Source organism: Passer montanus, unplaced genomic scaffold, assembly GCF_014805655.1.
Source record: "Passer montanus isolate IOZ18808 unplaced genomic scaffold, ASM1480565v1 scaffold15, whole genome shotgun sequence".
NCBI classification, from domain to species: domain Eukaryota; kingdom Metazoa; phylum Chordata; class Aves; order Passeriformes; family Passeridae; genus Passer; species Passer montanus.
Window position 1 is genome coordinate 8,161,718 of NW_024362051.1, and position 18,702 is coordinate 8,180,419.

Consider the following 18,702-nt stretch of genomic DNA (forward strand, 5'->3'; position numbering starts at 1 on the left):
CGTTCTTAGTGAGGTGGTTTCTTCCTGTCATCCTAACACACAATTTTTGCTCAGCCTATTTATTACTAAGGCTCAAATTCTGCTGCTCTGTCTTACAATTCTTATGGTTTCAGAAAGTCCATTTAAACCAGCCAGAATTGAATAAAGGGGCCTTAGAAAATGTAACTTTGAAAATCAGGCTTTATGCTACTCCCACTGCTTCCGGGCTTTGGGTTTTTTTTTTTTTCTGGAATGCATTGTAGACCTTAAGCTGAGAAATTCAACCTCAATTCAACCACCTCAATGCAGAGGTGGTTGTTAATAGTGAAAAAGATGTTAATAACGACCTCACATTGCAAAATTGTGGAGTTCCAAAATATGCCAATTCCCTCAGAATAACAGCTTTTAGAGGTTCAAACTGATTTCCTCAAGACTTGTCTGATGCAGGCACCTGGCACACACAGGAATCCAGCTGGGACGTGGGACACGTGCTGCAAGCAGGAGCTGATGTTTCTGAACAAGGAGCAAAGTACTGGCAGCAGCGTGTGTGGAGCTCTTGGCTTCAGGCTGCTCAAGTCCCTTAGCCACTGCCCAGCTTCAGACATTGATCATTCTGTGAGCTTTGCAGTTGGTGTCATGGTGCATTTGTGTTTGCAGCCCCTGGCTTACCAGAGTGTGTTTTTAATGTGTTCCTACTCTACAAGTTTTGTGTTCTGTTTGGGAGAGAAGGAGACCTGTAACTTCAGAAGTTTATAAAGAAACAAACGTAGCAGTCAACAGCAGTACCAGAATCAGCTGCTTTTAGCCCATGGGGAACCATGAAGTTACATCAATTTTTGCTTTATTGTCTCATTAAAAATGCTGCATTTTGGTTATTGTTGAGTGAAACAGAAATTTCCCAAACCACTCCCCACTGAAATGACATCTGTGGCTTTCAAAAGATTTTAAGGAGTCAGTGGCAGCTTGTCACAAACCTTTGCTCAGAATCTGATTTTTATTTTCTTGATGCCAGTGTTTTCCCTGACAGTAATGGAAATGTGTAATGAAAGTTTTCTCAAGCCTGCATTGTTTGTTGAAATATGTTGTAAGGAGACCCCAGTGGCATTTCCCCTCTGACTTTTATATTGGACACCACAGATGAAATCTTTGGTCACCAATAGGTTCAGTTAAGGTTAACTTTTAGGTTTTAGTTTTATTTAGTCTGAGTCTGCTGTACCTTGGAGAGGCTGAAGTCACATCATATGAATGTTTTTTAGAGAAAGGGAGTGGTTTTGCTATTCTACGTGTGCGGTTATACATAAAAAGTGTAACATTGGATATTTGATTGATTAACTGAATTTTCAACTTGATGAGCAGTCACAGTAGGGTTTTGAAGCAATGAAGAGCCAAATGGAAAAAAATCTTGCTATGTCCCTCTTGGGAGAAACTGTAGGTCTGGTACATGCACAAATTCTGTAGTGAGGGTTTGTGTGTGTGACTCAACAGAGAACTGCAATGGCTCAGCCACCAACATTAAGGGAAAAACTTCCTCCTCTTTGATTTTAAAAATTTTAAAGTCAGAGTAGTCATCCATATAAAGTTGCTCAAGAACATAAGGTTCCTTTTTGAACTGATGCCAATTTTACTTTTGTGGAGTGGGGGAAAAGTTGTTCAGGGCTAAAACATTCCTGGTTTTCCGATTTTACATTTTACAGTTATAACTCTGATGCCAGTGTAACATTTCTCAGGGTCTGTATGTTTCTACATCCTCTGCTGCCTTCAGAACTGAGAACTTTTCTTTTGTATGTTAGGCAGGGAATAGTTTGTATTGCTTAAAAACTTCAGAAAACTACTAAGGGTGAGTGAGTGGCAGAAAGAACTGTACTCCTCTTTGGTAAACTGAAGAGTAGTAATTAGTAGGATAAAGTATCTGAATGTTCTGTTAAATCACAGATTCTGGGAACAGAATTAAGTTATTCCAGCTGGAGTCTGTCGAATCTTTCATGTGGTCAACTCCACTACTTGAAATAAGAGCAGAAGGTCAAGTCATTAATTTGTAAATGCTTGTTAATAATTTTTACAACCTTGCACATAATTGAGATGCTTCAGAGCTCATTAAAACTAGCAACAAAAGGGCTGGAGATAATTCCATCATCTTTCAATTGCTGGCAACATGTAATTCAATCATGGTATAAAGTCTGTAAATGTAATTAGAAGAATTTCACAGTTTGCTCATGTAAAATTCTTCCTTGCTCTGTTGTTCGGCAAAAGGCACTTGGCTGAATGGAACAGACATTTTCTGGTGGGTGGCTGCTTTGGGAAACCACGTGGTGTGAAGAGAGTTAAGGTGAGCTAAGGTGTGGTGGAGGAAACACACCTTGCTCAGAGGCAGTGTTGGACCTGCTGTACCCAGCACGTCACACTGGGGTTTCCTCCACAGTCAGCAGCATGAGAGATCAAATAGACCTGCTGGCCACAGTCACAGTTCTGGGCGTCCTGGAGCAAGGTAAATGCCCTTTGTACAATGCCAGTGTTCAGCTAATGATGTTAAATTTTGTGAGATGTGGTTCCTGTGTTTTTCTTGGAGTGTCTGTGGAGTGAAAGTCACTGTTTTCCAGCATGGTAAAATGATACAAATTTTTGGCTGTTAATGGTAGAAGTGTCATGTCTGAGGGTGGTCATTATTTAACATTATTTAAAATGATCCTCAAAGCCAGCAAGTAAAACTTTTATACTTAAAGCATTTTCAACGTGATGTTATTGAAATAAACTAATTTGTGATTGCATTTTAGCAGGTAATTTGTAACTTGCAGTGGCTGGAGGTAGCCAAAATACAGGCAGGTTAGTAAATGTGCTGGTGGGGAGGTCAGTGTACAGACAGAGCTGGTGTGGATGTAGGAAAGAGTGCACACAGGTGTTTCTCTGTGATCAGTGTCCTTGCATGTTCGTATGGCACAGAGCAGATGACGAGGTGGACTGAGAGCACAGTAATTTGGAAACATGCAAGTTCTGGTCAGAAACAGACACAGAGCTCTTCAAAGGAACTCGGTGACTTCTAATTTAAAGAGATGCATTGTGTTTAGACCATTTAGAAGGAGCAGCATTGGTGACAAGCTCTATTTATTGGTGGATCGTTTGGGCAAAGTTTCTCCCCCTTGAGCTTCAGGACAGTCACTCCCCTGCCTGGGATGGGGACAGAGCCCCCATTTTGTTACAATCTTCACCATTCTCTAAGGAAAGGTCTGTGGGATTTGTTATTACTGTATTAATTCACCATACTATCAGCTATCACACCTGCTTACAAATGGATGTGAATCTCTGAGCAGCATCATGTGCTTTTGGCTGTCAGATGATAATTCTCTTAATATAAGCATTATTTAAAACAAAACATGCCACTTTCAGAAGTCTTGAGCTCTATTTTTAATTTTCAGTCATTTCCACTCAATTTACAGAGACATACAATTACAAATGGAAGAAACTTTTGTACTATGAATTTTTTTCTTAAACTAAGTGGGAGTGGAGCGAGTGTTTAGTGTGCAAAGACAAGACATGAAGAAAACTTGAAATTCAGTTACAGAAATGCTGCTGAGCCCTTTTCCTTTAGGAAACCCTCAGCAGCAAATCCCTAGATAACAGTTTTGTCTCAAATATTTTTGTTTAATGAGAATTTCAAGTAGTTTTTAAAGGTTGCAGCATTAAGCATTTTACTTTGATGGCATATCAAGCCAGGTGTGAAGCCAGCAGATAAATAGCTGACATTGGCACCCTCCTATCTGTTCGATCACATGACGTATCCTGGTTTTATGATCTGTGTGGGAAGCCAGGGAGCAATTGCAAAATACTGTGTGTTTCCTTTCCATCTAGTCCTGTGAAATCTGTGTGCCTGTTTCACTGGGGTTCAGAGCTGTGCAGTGACTCTCTGCATGTTTTGAAAGGACATTCTGTAGGTGAGTTACAGTCTGGGATTCCCTCTGAAGCATGGACGTGGGCTATCCCTACAGACACTGCTCCGTCACATCCTGGTGCAGGAGGTGTAATTTAATGGCTGACCTTGGTACAGTGTTGGTTGATTTTTATGCTTCCTTTTGAATTTTCTGTGAGCCTGCAGTTTCTGTGTTCTTTCAAGTAACTTTCCCCTTTTTAATTTAGTCATTCTCAGTTTAGTGAAACCCTGAGTTTAGCACTCTCTAGATGTGTGCCCCAGCCTTGTGGTGAACATTGTACCATAGAGCAAAATTATTCTACTCCAGTTTTTTTTGCCCACTCCTTTATTTTACAGTTTCAAAGGAAAGAAAACTTATGCAATGTCACTGTCAGGCCCCAGAGGGCTTGTTTGCCAGGTTCACTCAAATGTGGCAGATAGCAACTATGATATGATTTGACAAGTTTGTGGACATAATCAAATAGAGAATGAAGAATATTTCCACTGAAGGGCAAAGTTCAGGGAGAGCCGAGCCCCTAAGCCACATGGGAATCCACACAGGTGATTAACCTCGAGGCATGAATAACAAAAAAAAAAAAAAAAGCTTTGAAAGGTTCTGCAGAGCAGATTTATCTCTGCTGAGAAGGCTCATGCAGTGTAGGTTTTTTCAACACCTCATTTTGAGAAGTGCTTTTGTGGACTGGTTCTTCATCCTCAGTTCTTCACCCTTACACCAGGTTTGGGGAACAGCCAGCTGTTCTCCACAAGGCTCCTGCTCCTCTTGGGTGGTTGTTTTGTATGTCACCCATCCCTGAGTGTCAGGGATCTGTGTAGGACTTGTCTGAATATTGGCCCCTGTGTCTAGAAGCAAGATGCTAAGTGTAGAGCTGGTGGAGAGGTTTGATGTGAATGACTCTTCCCTCAGCCATCAGTCACCAGAATCCTACCTTAGGGAAGGTGCAGATGGCACAAAGCAGCACGAAGAGCATTGCCCAGCACAGCTGGGCTGATGCCACAAGCCAGGTCTGCTCTTATGCTGTAACTTCAGCTCAGCCCATTTCTGGAGAGGAGATTGGGATGAAGCCCTGAGAGCATCAGCGAGGAGGAGAGGTAACAAGATGGGTTGTGGTTTCATCTTATTCCCAGAGCTCTCCAGCAGCTGCTGAATTCCAGTTGTGTGCTGCACCTCTCTGGATTCACAGAGGGAACACTGTCCTGTCCTGCTGGATCTGCAGAAGGGTGACACACTCACCCATGAGAACCTGCTACAAATGAATCAAAGAGGAGGAAACATTCTTGTTTCCCCCACTCTGCTCTGTCAGCACCTCTTGTTCAGGGCTGGGCCCTGTGGAAGGTGCTAGAACATGCTTAATTGTTCTTACATGTGTTCTGAAAGGAATGACTGTTTATGTTAGTAAAAACTTGTGATACACAAGTCACATAGCATCAGATTATTTACATTTCTAATTCCCTTTTACATATGTTCTGATGCTTTTCTGCAGACACATGTTTTGTCTTTAATCTTGGAACATCTGTCCCTACTTCCCCTTCTCTATCCTGCTGTTCTGCTTTTATCTTTGTTACAATAGGAAGTCCCCAGGGCAGGCCTTGCACCCTGGCTCCTCGTCTCTCTGTGCAATGCTCTGGAAATGTTGCTATGTGAGGGCTTTGCTCACTGAAGTGTCTCAGTGACACCACCAGAGCCATCAAAGTAATTGTTTTTATAATTTAGTTTTCTCCTATATGAAAATAGGAATTTTCAATAGACAGCAGTGTAGTAGTGTACCTAAATAAAACAGAGCATCAGCAATTGCCTGTGAGAGTGGGAGCTTTCAATAAATAGTGAAGCATTCCAAATCTTCATGTTAGCAAGTTTTTGTTGTTTTGAAGTGACTTTCCATGTCCTTTACAAACGTACAAAGGACTGATGTGGCAGACCCTGAGTCAGTGCCTTGGCTCAAATTGGCACAGGCTGATAGCAGGCATGGGCAGCACCTCTGCTCCCTGACAGCCTTGGGGCTGTCCTGCAGGAGTGAAGAGCAAGAAATAATCACCCTCTTTCCTTTTCCTTTTATTGCCATGATTGGGAGCATCTCCAATCGACTTAATGATATCCCAGTGCTTGGCAGTTTGGATGCTGCTCTGTGACATGGGCCATAATTTGCACCCACTGGGAATAGCAGAAAATGTTGCATGTCATTCCCATCAGACTGGCTGAGGGTGCACGTGTCCTCTAAACACAAAGTGCAAGATTCAGAAGTAATTCTGTGGCTCAGTGTGGACTTGGTAAGGTTTTATTGTGTTTGATCTGCAGCACTGAGGGCTCTGCTGGGTGTGAGATGATGCAAAGTGTCATCCAGCACTGGCACTCAGCTGGGATAACCAAACCTGAATTTAAAGCACAAGAGTGAAATAAATGGCACATTTGTTGCAGGTCATGTGTGACAGCCCTGGACTATGGACCCAGATCATATCAGCTCCTTCATTCTAACCACTTGCTTGATTCCAAGCCAGATAACACTTGGCTAAATAAACACTGCTGGTCTGTTACCATTCCTGTGTTCTGTTTTCAGCCTATTTTGCAATGCAGGTGATCTACGCCCGTCGCAAGTACAAGATTTCCCCTCCTGAAACAACAGGTCACCCTGAATTTGAGAGGACCTTCAGAGCTCAGTAAGATTTTGACTTTTTGTGGTGACTTTGTCTAGATAACACATGAGTCAACTGTCACTGTTAGGAGAGACTGGCCTCCCTCAATCACCTTTCCACTTACTGCTCCTGTTATATATTGTTTTTTCAATGCTTTGTGTGCAAAGGTCTGCATTTTGATTTGGAGCACTTTGGCTGGGGTGTTTCTGTCCATCCATGATAATTCTCCTTCTGGCACTGTGAGGCAGCCAAATTACAAATTAGTGGCCGTATGGAGGAGGTGCAGAGCATTCACAATTAGAATCATTAAATTTAATATTACCATTGGCTCCAAATGGTGAGAGCAGCCAAAGCTTTATTAATAACCTGATATTTTCTTGTAATGTTTTGCTGTTGAATTGAAGCAAAGGGCCTTGCTGGCAGAACCAGCTCCAAGGGCATTTTAATTTTTTCCCTTTCAGAAGCCATTGTACTGTGAGAATCAGCACTCGTGGGCCCCTGCTGAGGGCTGCTTCTTTTTGCTCTGTTCCTATGGAGAGAGCAATGCTGGAGCTAAACTGGAAACGTTCACAGATCCCTCCGGCTTCCAGCAAGCACCAGATTCCATCTTTCATCTCAGCCATTCTGTTTTGTAAGCGGTTGAAAGGAATTGGCTGGAGCTGGTGTGAAGGGTAGCTCCAGCCCGGCGCTAAATCCCGAACAAAGCAGCTGCGCTCCCTTGCCAGCACACAGGAAACGTTTGTGGAGTGACAAAAACACCAGCTTCAGTCCCTCTGTGGGACCATGGAAGGCCAGCCTGCCTGGAGACATCAGCCTCTGCGAGCTGGGGAGCTGCTGATGTGGCTTTTAATTAAATATTTAACTATTAAATGTGTGTTAACCAAGTCATGCCATGGGCTGCGGCAGGGAAGGTGACCTCGGGGAGCTTGGACTTGAGAAGATACTTCTTCTTTGTGGGTTTTTCTTCTCGTTTCCATGTGGAGGAGTATACAAATAGATAATTTGATATCTTGAAAAAAATATGGGAAAAAGTGGTATTGATGCATTACTCACTTGAAACCTGGCAGCCTCCCCTCACTGAGGCTCAAACTGCATTTACAGAAGAAGGTTCTTCAGACTTTTTCCAGTTCCCAGTCTGGCTCTGTTCTCCAAAGGTTTGTATATTTTTGGCCAACATTAAGATTAAATTGCCTAGGGAATGGTAAAATGTGGGAGAAGCAAAACCAATGTCTTTAATATCACAGCTCCTACTCTTCTTACAGAAAATCTGTATTTTTATCACTAAAGCAAAAAGGAGGAAAACCTGGCTGTACATCTGATCACCTCCTGCTGAATTTTATCTAAGAGAAGGCTCCTTCTTGGTGTGTGACTTGTGTGACTCCCAACTTTGGGCTGTGTTCACCCAAGGGGAAGAGAGAGCTCCTTAAATACTGGCAAGGCTCTCCCCCAGCAGCAGCCTGTCGAGGGTCCAGCAGAGACAAATCTCCATCTCAGCCACAGCTTGTCCTTCCAGGGCCATATGAATGCAGGAGAGGGGAATGCTGTGTGTTGTTTGGCTGCTTTTTTCTCTACAATACAGATATTGGGTGTGCTTGATCAGAAAAGGCTCCTTTCCCACAGCACAGCAATGGTTCTCATCAGCTCTTTTAGTTTGCTCTGATATGAGTTTCCAATTCCTTTCTCCAGCCTTGGTTATCCAGCTCTGATGTACAAGGAGGCAGTTTTAACTCTCATCTCTGGTTCTCCTCAGGGCAAACTGCTCAGAGTACTTCCCAATCTTCATTTCCCTCCTCTGGGTTGCTGGAATCTTCTTCCATCAAGGTAAGAGGGACTTGGGGGGAACTCCAACCCAAACCGTGTGAACAAACCAAAGAACCCCAGCCCCAGTTTAAATCCCATTGTGATTCAGGCATTCTCTCTATGCCTGTGAGGCTCTTGTTCAAGGAAAGCAAATTTCCCTTTAGCTGGATTGAGAAGTGCCTCAGCTCCAGCTGGGAGCAGCTGAGCCCATTCCTGCCTGGAGGAGAAGCACTGGCAGCCCTTGCTCCTTTGCTGGAGTCTGGCTGTCCCCTTGTGCTGCTTCTCCTGGACAAGGTCACTCGGCTGTCCCAGAGTGCCAAGGTGTCAGCAGCTGAGGCAGAGCTATGTCAGAACAACAAACCATAACCCAAACATTTACTCATCCACTGTATATCCCTACCAAGCAAGCTCAGGAGATTTGGTTGCTGCAACCATTTATTTGTGAGGAGAAACCACATAAGGGAGCATTGCCAACCCAAGTCCCAAGACAACTTGTGGGGCAGAGAAGTTCATCCCTCACAAAAAGGGAAGGTAGAAAACTCATTTAAACTCCCACAGTGTTTAAAGCCAATCACTCTGTGCTTGGTTTTCTGGTCATGCCCATCTGCTGGGGGGGCTGTGCTGGAATGCAGCTGCAGCAGTGCAGGGATCCTGAGCCCCAGCAGAGCTCAGCTGCCCTGTCCCCCAGGTGTGACTGCGGCGTGTGGGCTGCTGTACCTCTACACCCGCCTCAGGTACTTCCAGGGCTACGCCGGGGCTGCCCAGGCACGGTAAGGACAGACCCCCCCAGGGGCACCCAAAGCAGCCCGGGGAGCCTGGCAGCAGGGCCTGGCCCCTGGAACAGCCTTCCTCCCCATGGCTGGCACTGCAGGCAGATTTCACCTCCTCCTCCTCCTCCCCTCCTGCCCCCGTGTGCTCGTGGCTGTGTCTCCTCTTCCCCGACTGTCCCAAAGGGGGGTGGGGACCCACAGCCCTGCCTGAGTGCCCTGGTGGGCTGGCAGTGCCTGACGGGGTTTTCTCCACCCAGGTTGGGACCACTGTATGCCAGTGCCTGGCTGCTCTGGGTGCTGCTGGGGCTGGCACTGGCCGGGCTCCTGGCACACTTCCTGAGGCCCAGCTCCTCCACATGGATGGCTGCACTGGTGTGGCCTCTCCAGCTCTGTGGTGCCTGGTGAGAGGGGGCACAGCTCCCCCAAATCCCACTGTTTGCCCCTGCACAGGGGAGCCAGTCATGTGGCACCATCAGAGAGAGAACATTTCCCTGGCTCTGCATTCCCTGCTGAAGGGAGATGGATGCTGGCACTCCTCTGCTCTTTGGAGATAATTTCCCTTCTAGAAAGCAAATGCTTTCCAGCCCCTGCCCCTGCTGAGGAGCTTCACTGCTGGGCTTTGTAGCACTGTCTGCTCTAAAATGCCTCTGGCTCTGCCTCATGGAGCTCACATTGACCCACATGCTGTCGTCTCTCCTCCTTACTGCTGTAATGATCTATGTTGAAGAATCACACCGTGGATATAAAAAAATAAATTCTTTTCCTCACTAGAAATCACCTGTGATTGTCAAAGGCACTCAGAGACTGATGTAAGAACATCTAAGTTGGGAACTGGGTTTCATAGGAAAAGCAGCTGTGATTAACTGAAAATGATGGGTAAGCTTGCCTAAAACCACATCCAAATATTGGGAGAAAAGCCTGACCCTAGCCCAAGTGCTAAAGTCTGTTTGGCATTGATTAAATGACCTTTTCTTTACCCCAGCTTCACTTATCACCAGCTCTGCAAAAGGACTTTGCCCTCCCTAAATTCCACCCTCCACTGTGAACTTGGGGTTCACAGGTGCCTAAAGCAGCCCTGCTGCAAGTGACTCTCACTACTGCACCAAAGGTTTAAATTCAGCTTTTATTACAGTGCACATTATTTTATATATTTATATAGAGAGATGTACTTGAAAAATCAAATGTATCCAATAATAAAAAATACAGAACATTAAAGTAGTATAATGCATTCCAGTGTATAGCTGAAAGGACATTGGGATTTACACTAATCCCTACTATTTTTGAACTGGGCTACCTCTGCTTTTCTTTTTCCGTCCCCAAAAAACCCACATTGATCAATAACTGAATTAGTTATTTAAAAGACAGTTTCTGCACTCAATCTGAAGGCATGAAGACACTGGAGACTTCACCGTGAGTTAAGGGGCTGTGTTCAATGCTGGCAGGCACAGTGTGGCATATTTTATTTTTTTGTTTTCCCTGCCATAATCATAGCTCCAACCCCTTTGGATTCATTCCTCCTCTGCTGAAGGAGGGTCAGTCTTTGCCCTCACTTAATCCTCAGCTGTGGCCAGGACTGCTGCCTGGGAGAGGGCAAGGCAGACCTCGAGCCCTGCCACCTCCATCCCAGGACGCCAGTGGGGTCAGCTGGCAGGACTGGTGTGACCTGCTCTGTCCCCAAACACAGCCACAGACTGCCCTGTCTGGGGCTGAAGGTGCTTTTTGTCCCCATGCTGGCTGGAGCTCATCCCGACCCCAAACTGTCCCGTGTGTCCCCAGCAGCAGCAGCACCCCGAGGGAGCGGAGCAAAGCCACCCCTCTGCACAGGGCTTGGGTTCTGCTTTCTGCTCCTCCTCAGGAGAAGTCCGTGCCCATCCTGGCCCCGCAGCCCCGCTGGGGATGGTGCAGCAGCAGCAGCTCTGCCGCGGGCGAGTCCCTGCGCTGTCCTGCTCCGGGCAAGGCGCCGCGGGGAGGAGGGAGCAGGAGCAGGGATCCAGAGGGTGTCCCTTCTGCCTCATGCCTGCTTCACTCTGCTTTTTTGATAAAAATCTGAAAGAAGAGCGGGATGGAATCAGAGTGATGAGCAAGGCAGGGGTGGGGAGGTGCCTGGGAGCTTGGCTTACCTCGCTCAGGATGATCCACACCGGGGAGTCGGTCTGGATGGACAGCCTGATGGCCTCCAGTGGCCCAAAAGATGGGTCCACCTCACCCTCTGCGACGCCCTTGGAGAATGAGCCTGGTGGGGAGAGCACATGGCTGACACAGGGATGGTCCTCTGGCATTGCCCCTTCTCCCCCAGGGCACCAACATCCCCAGCAGCCCCTGCCTGCAGCTCCCCAACACAAAACAGGCTAAAAACCAGCAGCGTGGATGGCAATACAGTGCAAAATGCCACACGTTGGAGAAGACAAATCAGGTAAAGAAACCAAAATTTATTTGGAGTATTTGGTGACATATCACTGCTGTGTGAAAGGGGACAGAGTGGCCTGATATGCTTTTTGGTTTTGATTATTTTTTTTTTTAAATGCAACTGGGAGAAACCAGCCAGCATGCAGAGGAATGAGAAAATGGCAAAACACTGCATGTGTCAGGAAATCTTTCTTTTATTTGTCTACTTAAAAAAAAATTAAAATCTTAGCAGGGACACCAGAGCTGTATCACACACTGGCAGCTCTCTGGAGGCTGCAATTGCTCGTTCTTGTCCAAGGGCAGGGCGAGCACTAAAACAAGCTCAGGTGGCAAGAGAAGTCTGACCTGCAGGTTGTGTGAGGACATAGATGGCAAAACTGCCCGTAGTGGAGGTTTTTAATGCCAGGGTAAGCAAACAAATAATCGGCATAATTTGGTCTCAGCTCTGAGCAGGACTTGCAGGAATGCAGGACTGAAAATGATCTGAGGACAACCTAGTCTGAGAGTGAGGGCAGTGGAGGAGAGGAGACAGTGACAAATCCTCTTCCAACCTGGCTCCTGGCAAGCAGAAATTACTCTTTGCCAAGCAAACAGCTCTGAGGTTCTTGACTGACATGCAGGTGAGGACATGGGCTGTGTTATCAGCAGGCACTTTCCCACCCCACACCCCCTGTACCTATCTGGATGTAGCCATCCGCTGTCCTGCGGTATTTGACGGCTGTGCCTCTTCCCTCCTGCAAGGCTTCCTTATCTGACTGCAGACTCTGCAGAAGGAGAGGAGCTTTTTTGCAAGACCAGAGGCAAGAGTCACCCAAAAGCCCCAAGGAAAATCAGCAATCCCAGAGCTGTCCTTGCCAGCAAACCCTGCATCTCATCCAATACCTGGCACCCTGAGACACGTGCCCAAAGAACAAGAGGACAGTTGCAGTCCTCACACTGCTGTTTCCACTGCACCATTCTGACTTCATCCCCTCCTCTGCAGCCATCCCACCCACGGGAGCATCCCCAGGCAGGGATGGCTCCCACAGCTGTGCTCAGCAAAGCACCCTGCTCCCGAGGTGGCATCACACCAGGCATGACCCTCTGGCTCCCTGCCAGCACCTGTAAGAGGCACTCGAATCTTGTACAGATTTTCCTGATGGCTTTAAGCAGTTCCCTCCTCTCAAACCTCTTTTGCCTCCCACTCCACCCTCACCTCAAATCTCAATCAAACACTTACGTCAAACGGCAGAACCTCCACGGTTGTGTTGAAGAGTTTGTCTTCTGGGTGCTCGATGTTCCCGCTGCGGAAGAAGAACCTGTGACAGAGACCAAACCCACAGAAAGGCACACTGAGCGAGGGGGCACATGATGGCTTTCACCCCATCTGAATCATCAAACAGCTCAACCTAACAGGCACCTTCCCAAAGAGCCCACAGCACGATTTGGCAGGAGACTTTCTGTGCCAGATCAGCTAAACCATGGACTGCTCTCAAGTGCAGGAAAGCAAAGGGCTCTGGCAAAGGGGGCCCCACTGAGAAAGGGTCAAATTATCCTCCCCCTGGAAGAGCACTGCTCTCTCCTTCTGGGCAGCCAAGCAGAAGACAGGCAAGAAATTTGATTTAAACTGCTAGAAGAGCAAAAGTCAAGTGTCTCCACATGCTCTGGGCTGTCCCCACACCCCCCTGACCCCTCAAGCACTGGCCTTTCAATACGGAGTGGTTTGAAGAATCTGAATCGGATGAAGTCTCCGGCAGTGGGAGTGAAGGCCCAGAAGAAGTCCTCCCGCAGGTAAGCCTTCTCCAGGGTGAAGTGCTGGTAGGTTTTCAGGCTGGTGCTCACCTCAGCAGGAGGGTTGACGTGCTCTTTCCGCAGTGCGTGTTTTCCAAAGTCCTTGTCCTTGCAGGGCACAAAGCAAAAGGGCAGACAAGGGCCATGAGCTGCTCTGGCCCGTGGGGAACCAGGGCCCAGCTACAAGGCACTGCAAATTAAAATTCTGTGATTTGCAGGGCACAGAAGGATGAGAGATGGAAGTAATTTGGGCAAGGCACCAGGCAGGGGAACGTGTGACTGGATCCCAGGACACTGCTTCAGGAGAGGCAGCTCAGAGAAACACCTCTGCTCTGTGCTCTGATCCAGCACACCAAGGAGCCTTTCATGGTCCAAATGTCTCTGAACGCCTGTCCATGCCCCAGGAGCTCTGGAAACAGTCTTTACACTTGAGGAGAAAGCAGCTGGGAGGCTGACAATAGCATAAAACGACTGAATTACATGGCCTGACAGCACTGCACTGTGACAGCACATACAAACTGGATTATACCGTCCATTTCCTTGGGGATCACACAGACAGCACAGCCCAGGGATGCCTGTCCATGGATTCTGCACTTGTAGTTGTGGGAAGTTGCATTGTGTTCATGTTTAAACACACATCAACAATTCCAGCTCTTATACAGTGAGTTTTAATTTGCCTATCACCAAATCCCAGGAACATGAAGTGGAGTGGGAAAGAAGTCAGACCAACCCAGGAGTCATCTCTCCAAGGTTTTTCAGTGGATTCTTTGAAGTCACTTGCCTGGACCATGGCCTGGCACTCAGGATGGGGTGGCCAGGACTGGTACCAAGGCTCATAATCTTGCAGTGACTCTAGGTGCATGTCACTGCCATTCTGAGGAGCAGGAGCTGCCTGAGCTCACTGTAACACAGAATAAAACACAACCACTTCACAGAAATCCAGCTGCCACCAGCTGCTGTCACTGATGTCCCCACCCAGAAGCAGTCAGTTCCTGGGTGCCTGCAGGCCAGGCCACCTGCAGCTTGGACAGAGAGCTGGTACCCACCTTCAGCTTCTGTATCTTCCCAGCCAAGGAGGAGTGGGTTCCCACGTGCTGGAAGAGCGAGGGCTTGAAGCGGATCCTCAGGTTTGCCTTCTGCCTGTCGCAGTGTTTCTGAAACGAGAGCCCCACAGTGCCCCAGGCTCCAACCTCTGCAGGCCCACAAGAGCAATGGACAAGGGCACAAGGAGGGACACACAAGTCCTCCATCTCCAGGCCCTTCTGTGGTATTTAGGCTCTAATCTGGCAAGGGGGCTTTTAACCACACTTTGGAGAAACCTGACTGTGACTCTCAGCCCCTTGCCCCCCAGGCTCTGCTGGGCAGGGTCCAGGTTTAAGTGCCAAATTTCTCCTTGCCAAGCATAGCTAAGAACGCTGAGCAAATCCCCTCTGTGCTGTCAGGGAGGAACAGCCAGAGAACTGAGTTTCCTTTGCCCCTTGGCTTATTGGGAAAGCCTTTTCCTACAACTCAGAGCTTGGCATCCCTGATATCTGAAGGTACAATAATCCTGGGATGACTCAGAGCCAGGTGAACAGGCACCAAGTGTGGGCTCTCTCTGGATGGGCAGTTCCCAGTTTGCTGGCAGGAGCTGTGAGCAGATGTACAGCACGTGCCATCATCAGAGCTGCTGGGCTGTTTCACGCCTATCCACCACATAAATAAACTTGCAGATGCAACTGTGATCCTGGCAGTGATTTACCATGGAGTGCAGGGAGAGAGACGATGGAGAGGGAATAAAGGACAAAAGGGAAAATCACTGAGAGCGTGGGGAGATGAGAACTCACATTTTAAAATAGCTCATTTCTCAGTTTGGGGGAGCAGGACAAAAATACAGGTTAAAAGCTGTATGGAGAGGATATTTGTTATCCAACTTTGGCTTTTTCCAAGAAAAGAAATGCATGCACATCCTTAATGCCATCTGCTCTTGCAGCCTCCCACCCAGCAGAAATCCTGTGGTGGCTGCCTGGAACAGACAGGGTGCCACACCAAGCCTCCACCATGGGCCAGGAGCTGGGAAATTCCAGGCATGACCCCTGCGAGCTGCAAAAGAGATAATCCCCTAATCCAGCTCACGTTACATTAGAAAATTAAAACCAGCCATGCTGATGGGACAGACCTACTCACTGCCAGCAACTCTGGATGCAACTCCATCGTGGCTATCTCACTCTGGGAGAGGAGGAGGAAGGGGAATGGAGGCAGCTACAGCATCTCCTGATTTATCTTTCTCCCCTTTTCCTGCACTGCTAAAGAAACATTTCCTGAAAGCAGCCTTGCCACAGACAAGCCAAGAGGGGCAACAGCTCAGTTGGTGGTAAGAAGGTCATCCTTTCACACAGGTCTACCCCAGGTAAATCTAAAATTAGTTTAAAAAGAAAGAGCAGAATATACCCAGAGCAGGCAAAGCACTTACCAAAAGCTCAGGTCAAACAAACTTTCAATCAAAAAGACAAATCCTCCCTGCTACCAATTTGATTTTGCACAGTGGGATTTACAAGAGAAAGTCATGTTTGAAAGGGCGCTGTGCAGAGTTAATCATGCAAACAGTGGGGGAAAGGAGCCAGAAATCCACATGGAAAGTAGGTTAATTTTTAAAAAGGCAACATGTTTAAGAGGTTTGCGATTTCCCCTGAGAAAACCTTGGTTTCAGGTAGGAAAAGATGAGCACAGATGAGTTAAGGAGAAGATGATCCAGCGCAGCAGGATCTGCATTTAATCAGTGCTCAAGCTGAGGATTTTGAAGGTGGGGGCACAGACAGCAGCATCATTCCCAGCTCCATCCCAGCATCCCACCCATCCGGCTTTACCCACAGCTGTGCAGACTGTGGGGGTGCCAGACAGTCCTGGGGACTGCTCTGTCACAGCTGAGCACATGGTCTGAACTGCCAGGAGGATTTGGTGAACATCATCTGAGACAGGTCCTGCTGCACAAGGGGTACTGGAGCCAATGCCATGTCCTGTGCCAGGGATCAGGCCCAATTAAACCACATCCTTGCCCCAGTTCTGCAGAGCTCTGAGGATGGTCCATCCTCCAGCACATAAATACAACACTAATTCCCAGAGTGACCACTTGCTCTGGCATTTATCACCACAACATGGTTGTCACCATGAAGTCTGTTCTAAGCCACTGGCTCTGAGCTCTGCACAGCGACTCTGCTGCTTGTTCTCCACCAGGGAGGAGGGCAAGCAAGTGTTTGAGTAAATACAGTATGTTCAGAGAGAAGACAGGAGAGCATCTGGTGCTGAGCTCATCTTACATCTGCTGCCACAGACACTCCTCCTCTGCCCTTCCCACTCGCTTTAGCCCCTTGCTGCTGGAGCTCAAACACAACCTCCACAGGGCACAGGGGCTTATGGCTCTGCAAAAGGAGTGGCAGCACAAAAGCAGAGCCCATTTCACCTCTCTGCACCCTCCTAGAAACCCTGACAAGAGCTTTGTGTGATCTGGCTTCATTCTGGCAGACTGTGCAAGGAGGGTTTGCTCTGGGTTGTCTGGGATGAGCTCTCTGGGCAGTCTCCATGCGTGCTCCAGGCAGGCACAGCCCATGGATCCACGTCAAAGGGTTATCCTGGGGTTCAGTCAGTGAGTGGGAAAGGGCTTCAGGGAGAGAAGCACACAGGAATGCAAAACAACACACAAGAATGGGGAACGACTCCTGCCCTCGAGGGCTGCAGGAGGAATACCCTATTAGTGCTTAGATGCAGAAATAATGCCTTTCCTGGCAGCTGCAGACTACAAAAGCCTGAACTCCCAGGTCTCCACTTACACAATCCACAAGGACACCCTGCAGCATGCTCCACAGGGATGGCACAGCTCGGTGCAAAGTCAGTTAGCACCAGAGCTCACAGAAAAGATCCTCTGGAGGCACAGCCAAGTGTACATTTGCCCCCACACACAGAACATTTCCCTTCAACAGAGGCTGTTTACGTACTGCATCTTTCTCAGGGTTGCAGACTTTCACCCAGAGGATGTGATCCAGCAGCCAGTCAATGGGTTTGTCCTTATAGAACATCAGGATGAACTCCACAATCAAACTCAGATCCAGAGACTTGAACATTTTTCCTAGAGCACAAAGAGAGAGCGAAGAGAGAGTGAGGAGCTATGGCATGAAATGGTCTAGAATCAGAGCTGGGAAAGAAAACATTGGGAGACTGGGCTGTGGAGGTTAGATGTGTCTATCTGTGTGAAGGAAACAACACGTTGTGGCCCCTGTTTATGTACCACTGCTGACATTGCTAATACAGTTCCGGATTTAATATTTGTCACAGAATTAGAAAGCATTAGAGTCCCACAGGTCATAACAGTATCAAAAGGTCTAAAACTCTCCCATTCAGTAAAGAGAAACAAGGATGAAAAATGCAGCCAGCTGCAGGACAGACCATTTCCTGCCCCGAGAACTACAAGTTTTAAGCCAATCAAACCAGTATCCAAAATAACAGATCAAGCTGCTACTGCAACCATGTACTGCCGTTCCCAAAATAGTTCTGGGCTGATGCAAACTTCCTTTTGCACACTCTTAGGCAAATCCAGATCCCATCCAGCCTAAAAGCTACTGGCCATATCTAAGTTGTTTGGCTCTTGGCTGGGCCACTCACCAGGTTTATTTTTACTTAAAGTGAGCATCAGCAGTACCAGCTGTGAGGATTTTTCTCCCCTGTGCAAACACAAGGGTCACTGCAAAAATAGGAGGGGACCAAGTCCAAGTATTTTACCATCTTGTGGGGACAATTTCTTGGGCCAAGAATGTAGTGCTGGCAAGAGCCAGCCTGCTCTTGTGCCTGCTAGGACTGGGGTGAGTGGGGGAGAACATTACCAATGAACCCCAGCTGAGAGAACTCCAGGATCATCCACTCTTCAGAGGGCTGCTGCAAGGCAAAGTTCTTCATCGTGCTGAGATAGTTTGGTTTGGCCACAATGTCATCCTCCAGCTGCAAGACAGAAGGGCACAGTGCCAATGTCCCATCCAGGCCCCAGCAACAGTCTCTGTGCAGAGCAATCACACCATAGGCCAGGGGAAAGCTTTGGCACAGACCCAGTTTATTCTGGAAAGTGCTCCAAGCACTTTTTTCACTCAATATAACAGGTAAGAGAAACAAAGACTTCTGCTTTTCCTAAGTGGGAGGTTTCCAAGTCTAAAAGTATTTTAAAAACCCATTTTTTAATTTTTTTTTTTAACCAGGTGGTTAAAACCTTCTCCCACTCTGCTGCATCACAGAATTGGATATGCTCTGTGCTCTCTCTCAGCTGGTACAAGCCAGTACAGTGAACTCACAGGTACATCCATCTTCCCTCCAGCACCAAACCCACCTGCACATAATAAATGCCTTTGGACTGGGCATACATCATTAAAAAGCAGTAGTCCAGGTTCTGCTTTGTCCTCCACCTGC

At 47.4% G+C, this 18,702-nt stretch overlaps 2 protein-coding genes across 2 annotated transcripts in view; one reads left to right on the forward strand and one right to left on the reverse strand.

Moving 5' to 3' along the window:
- The first annotated feature begins 80 nt into the window (after window positions 1-80).
- LTC4S (leukotriene C4 synthase) lies at window positions 81-9,826 on the forward strand. Its single transcript, XM_039701591.1, has 5 exons — window positions 81-2,464; window positions 6,454-6,553; window positions 8,280-8,350; window positions 9,018-9,099; window positions 9,357-9,826. Exons 1-5 carry the CDS (start codon window positions 2,407-2,409, stop codon window positions 9,502-9,504), a joined length of 459 nt encoding a protein of 152 aa, XP_039557525.1. The 5' UTR covers window positions 81-2,406; the 3' UTR covers window positions 9,505-9,826.
- Window positions 9,827-10,203: 377 nt separating this feature from the next.
- The window catches only part of MGAT4B (alpha-1,3-mannosyl-glycoprotein 4-beta-N-acetylglucosaminyltransferase B), a 50,700-nt gene continuing 42,201 nt past the window's right edge, over window positions 10,204-18,702 (reverse strand). The window contains exons 7-15 of the mRNA XM_039701590.1: window positions 18,623-18,698; window positions 18,129-18,243; window positions 17,247-17,377; window positions 14,322-14,429; window positions 13,190-13,383; window positions 12,725-12,803; window positions 12,182-12,269; window positions 11,220-11,332; window positions 10,204-11,145 (exon numbers count right to left, since the gene is read on the reverse strand). Of these exons, the coding sequence (XP_039557524.1) occupies window positions 11,122-11,145; window positions 11,220-11,332; window positions 12,182-12,269; window positions 12,725-12,803; window positions 13,190-13,383; window positions 14,322-14,429; window positions 17,247-17,377; window positions 18,129-18,243; window positions 18,623-18,698 (928 nt within the window). The 3' untranslated portion in view covers window positions 10,204-11,121. The remainder of the gene's footprint in view (window positions 11,146-11,219; window positions 11,333-12,181; window positions 12,270-12,724; window positions 12,804-13,189; window positions 13,384-14,321; window positions 14,430-17,246; window positions 17,378-18,128; window positions 18,244-18,622; window positions 18,699-18,702) is intronic.

Coding starts and splice junctions, on each gene's coding strand:
- LTC4S (XM_039701591.1), top strand. CDS start 2,407: ATGAGAGATCAAATAGACCTGCTGGCCACAGTCACAGTTCTGGGCGTC. Junction 6,554..8,279: donor GAGAGGACCTTCAGAGCTCA/GTAAGATTTTGA, acceptor GGTTCTCCTCAG/GGCAAACTGCTCAGAGTACT. Junction 8,351..9,017: donor TGGAATCTTCTTCCATCAAG/GTAAGAGGGACT, acceptor CCTGTCCCCCAG/GTGTGACTGCGGCGTGTGGG.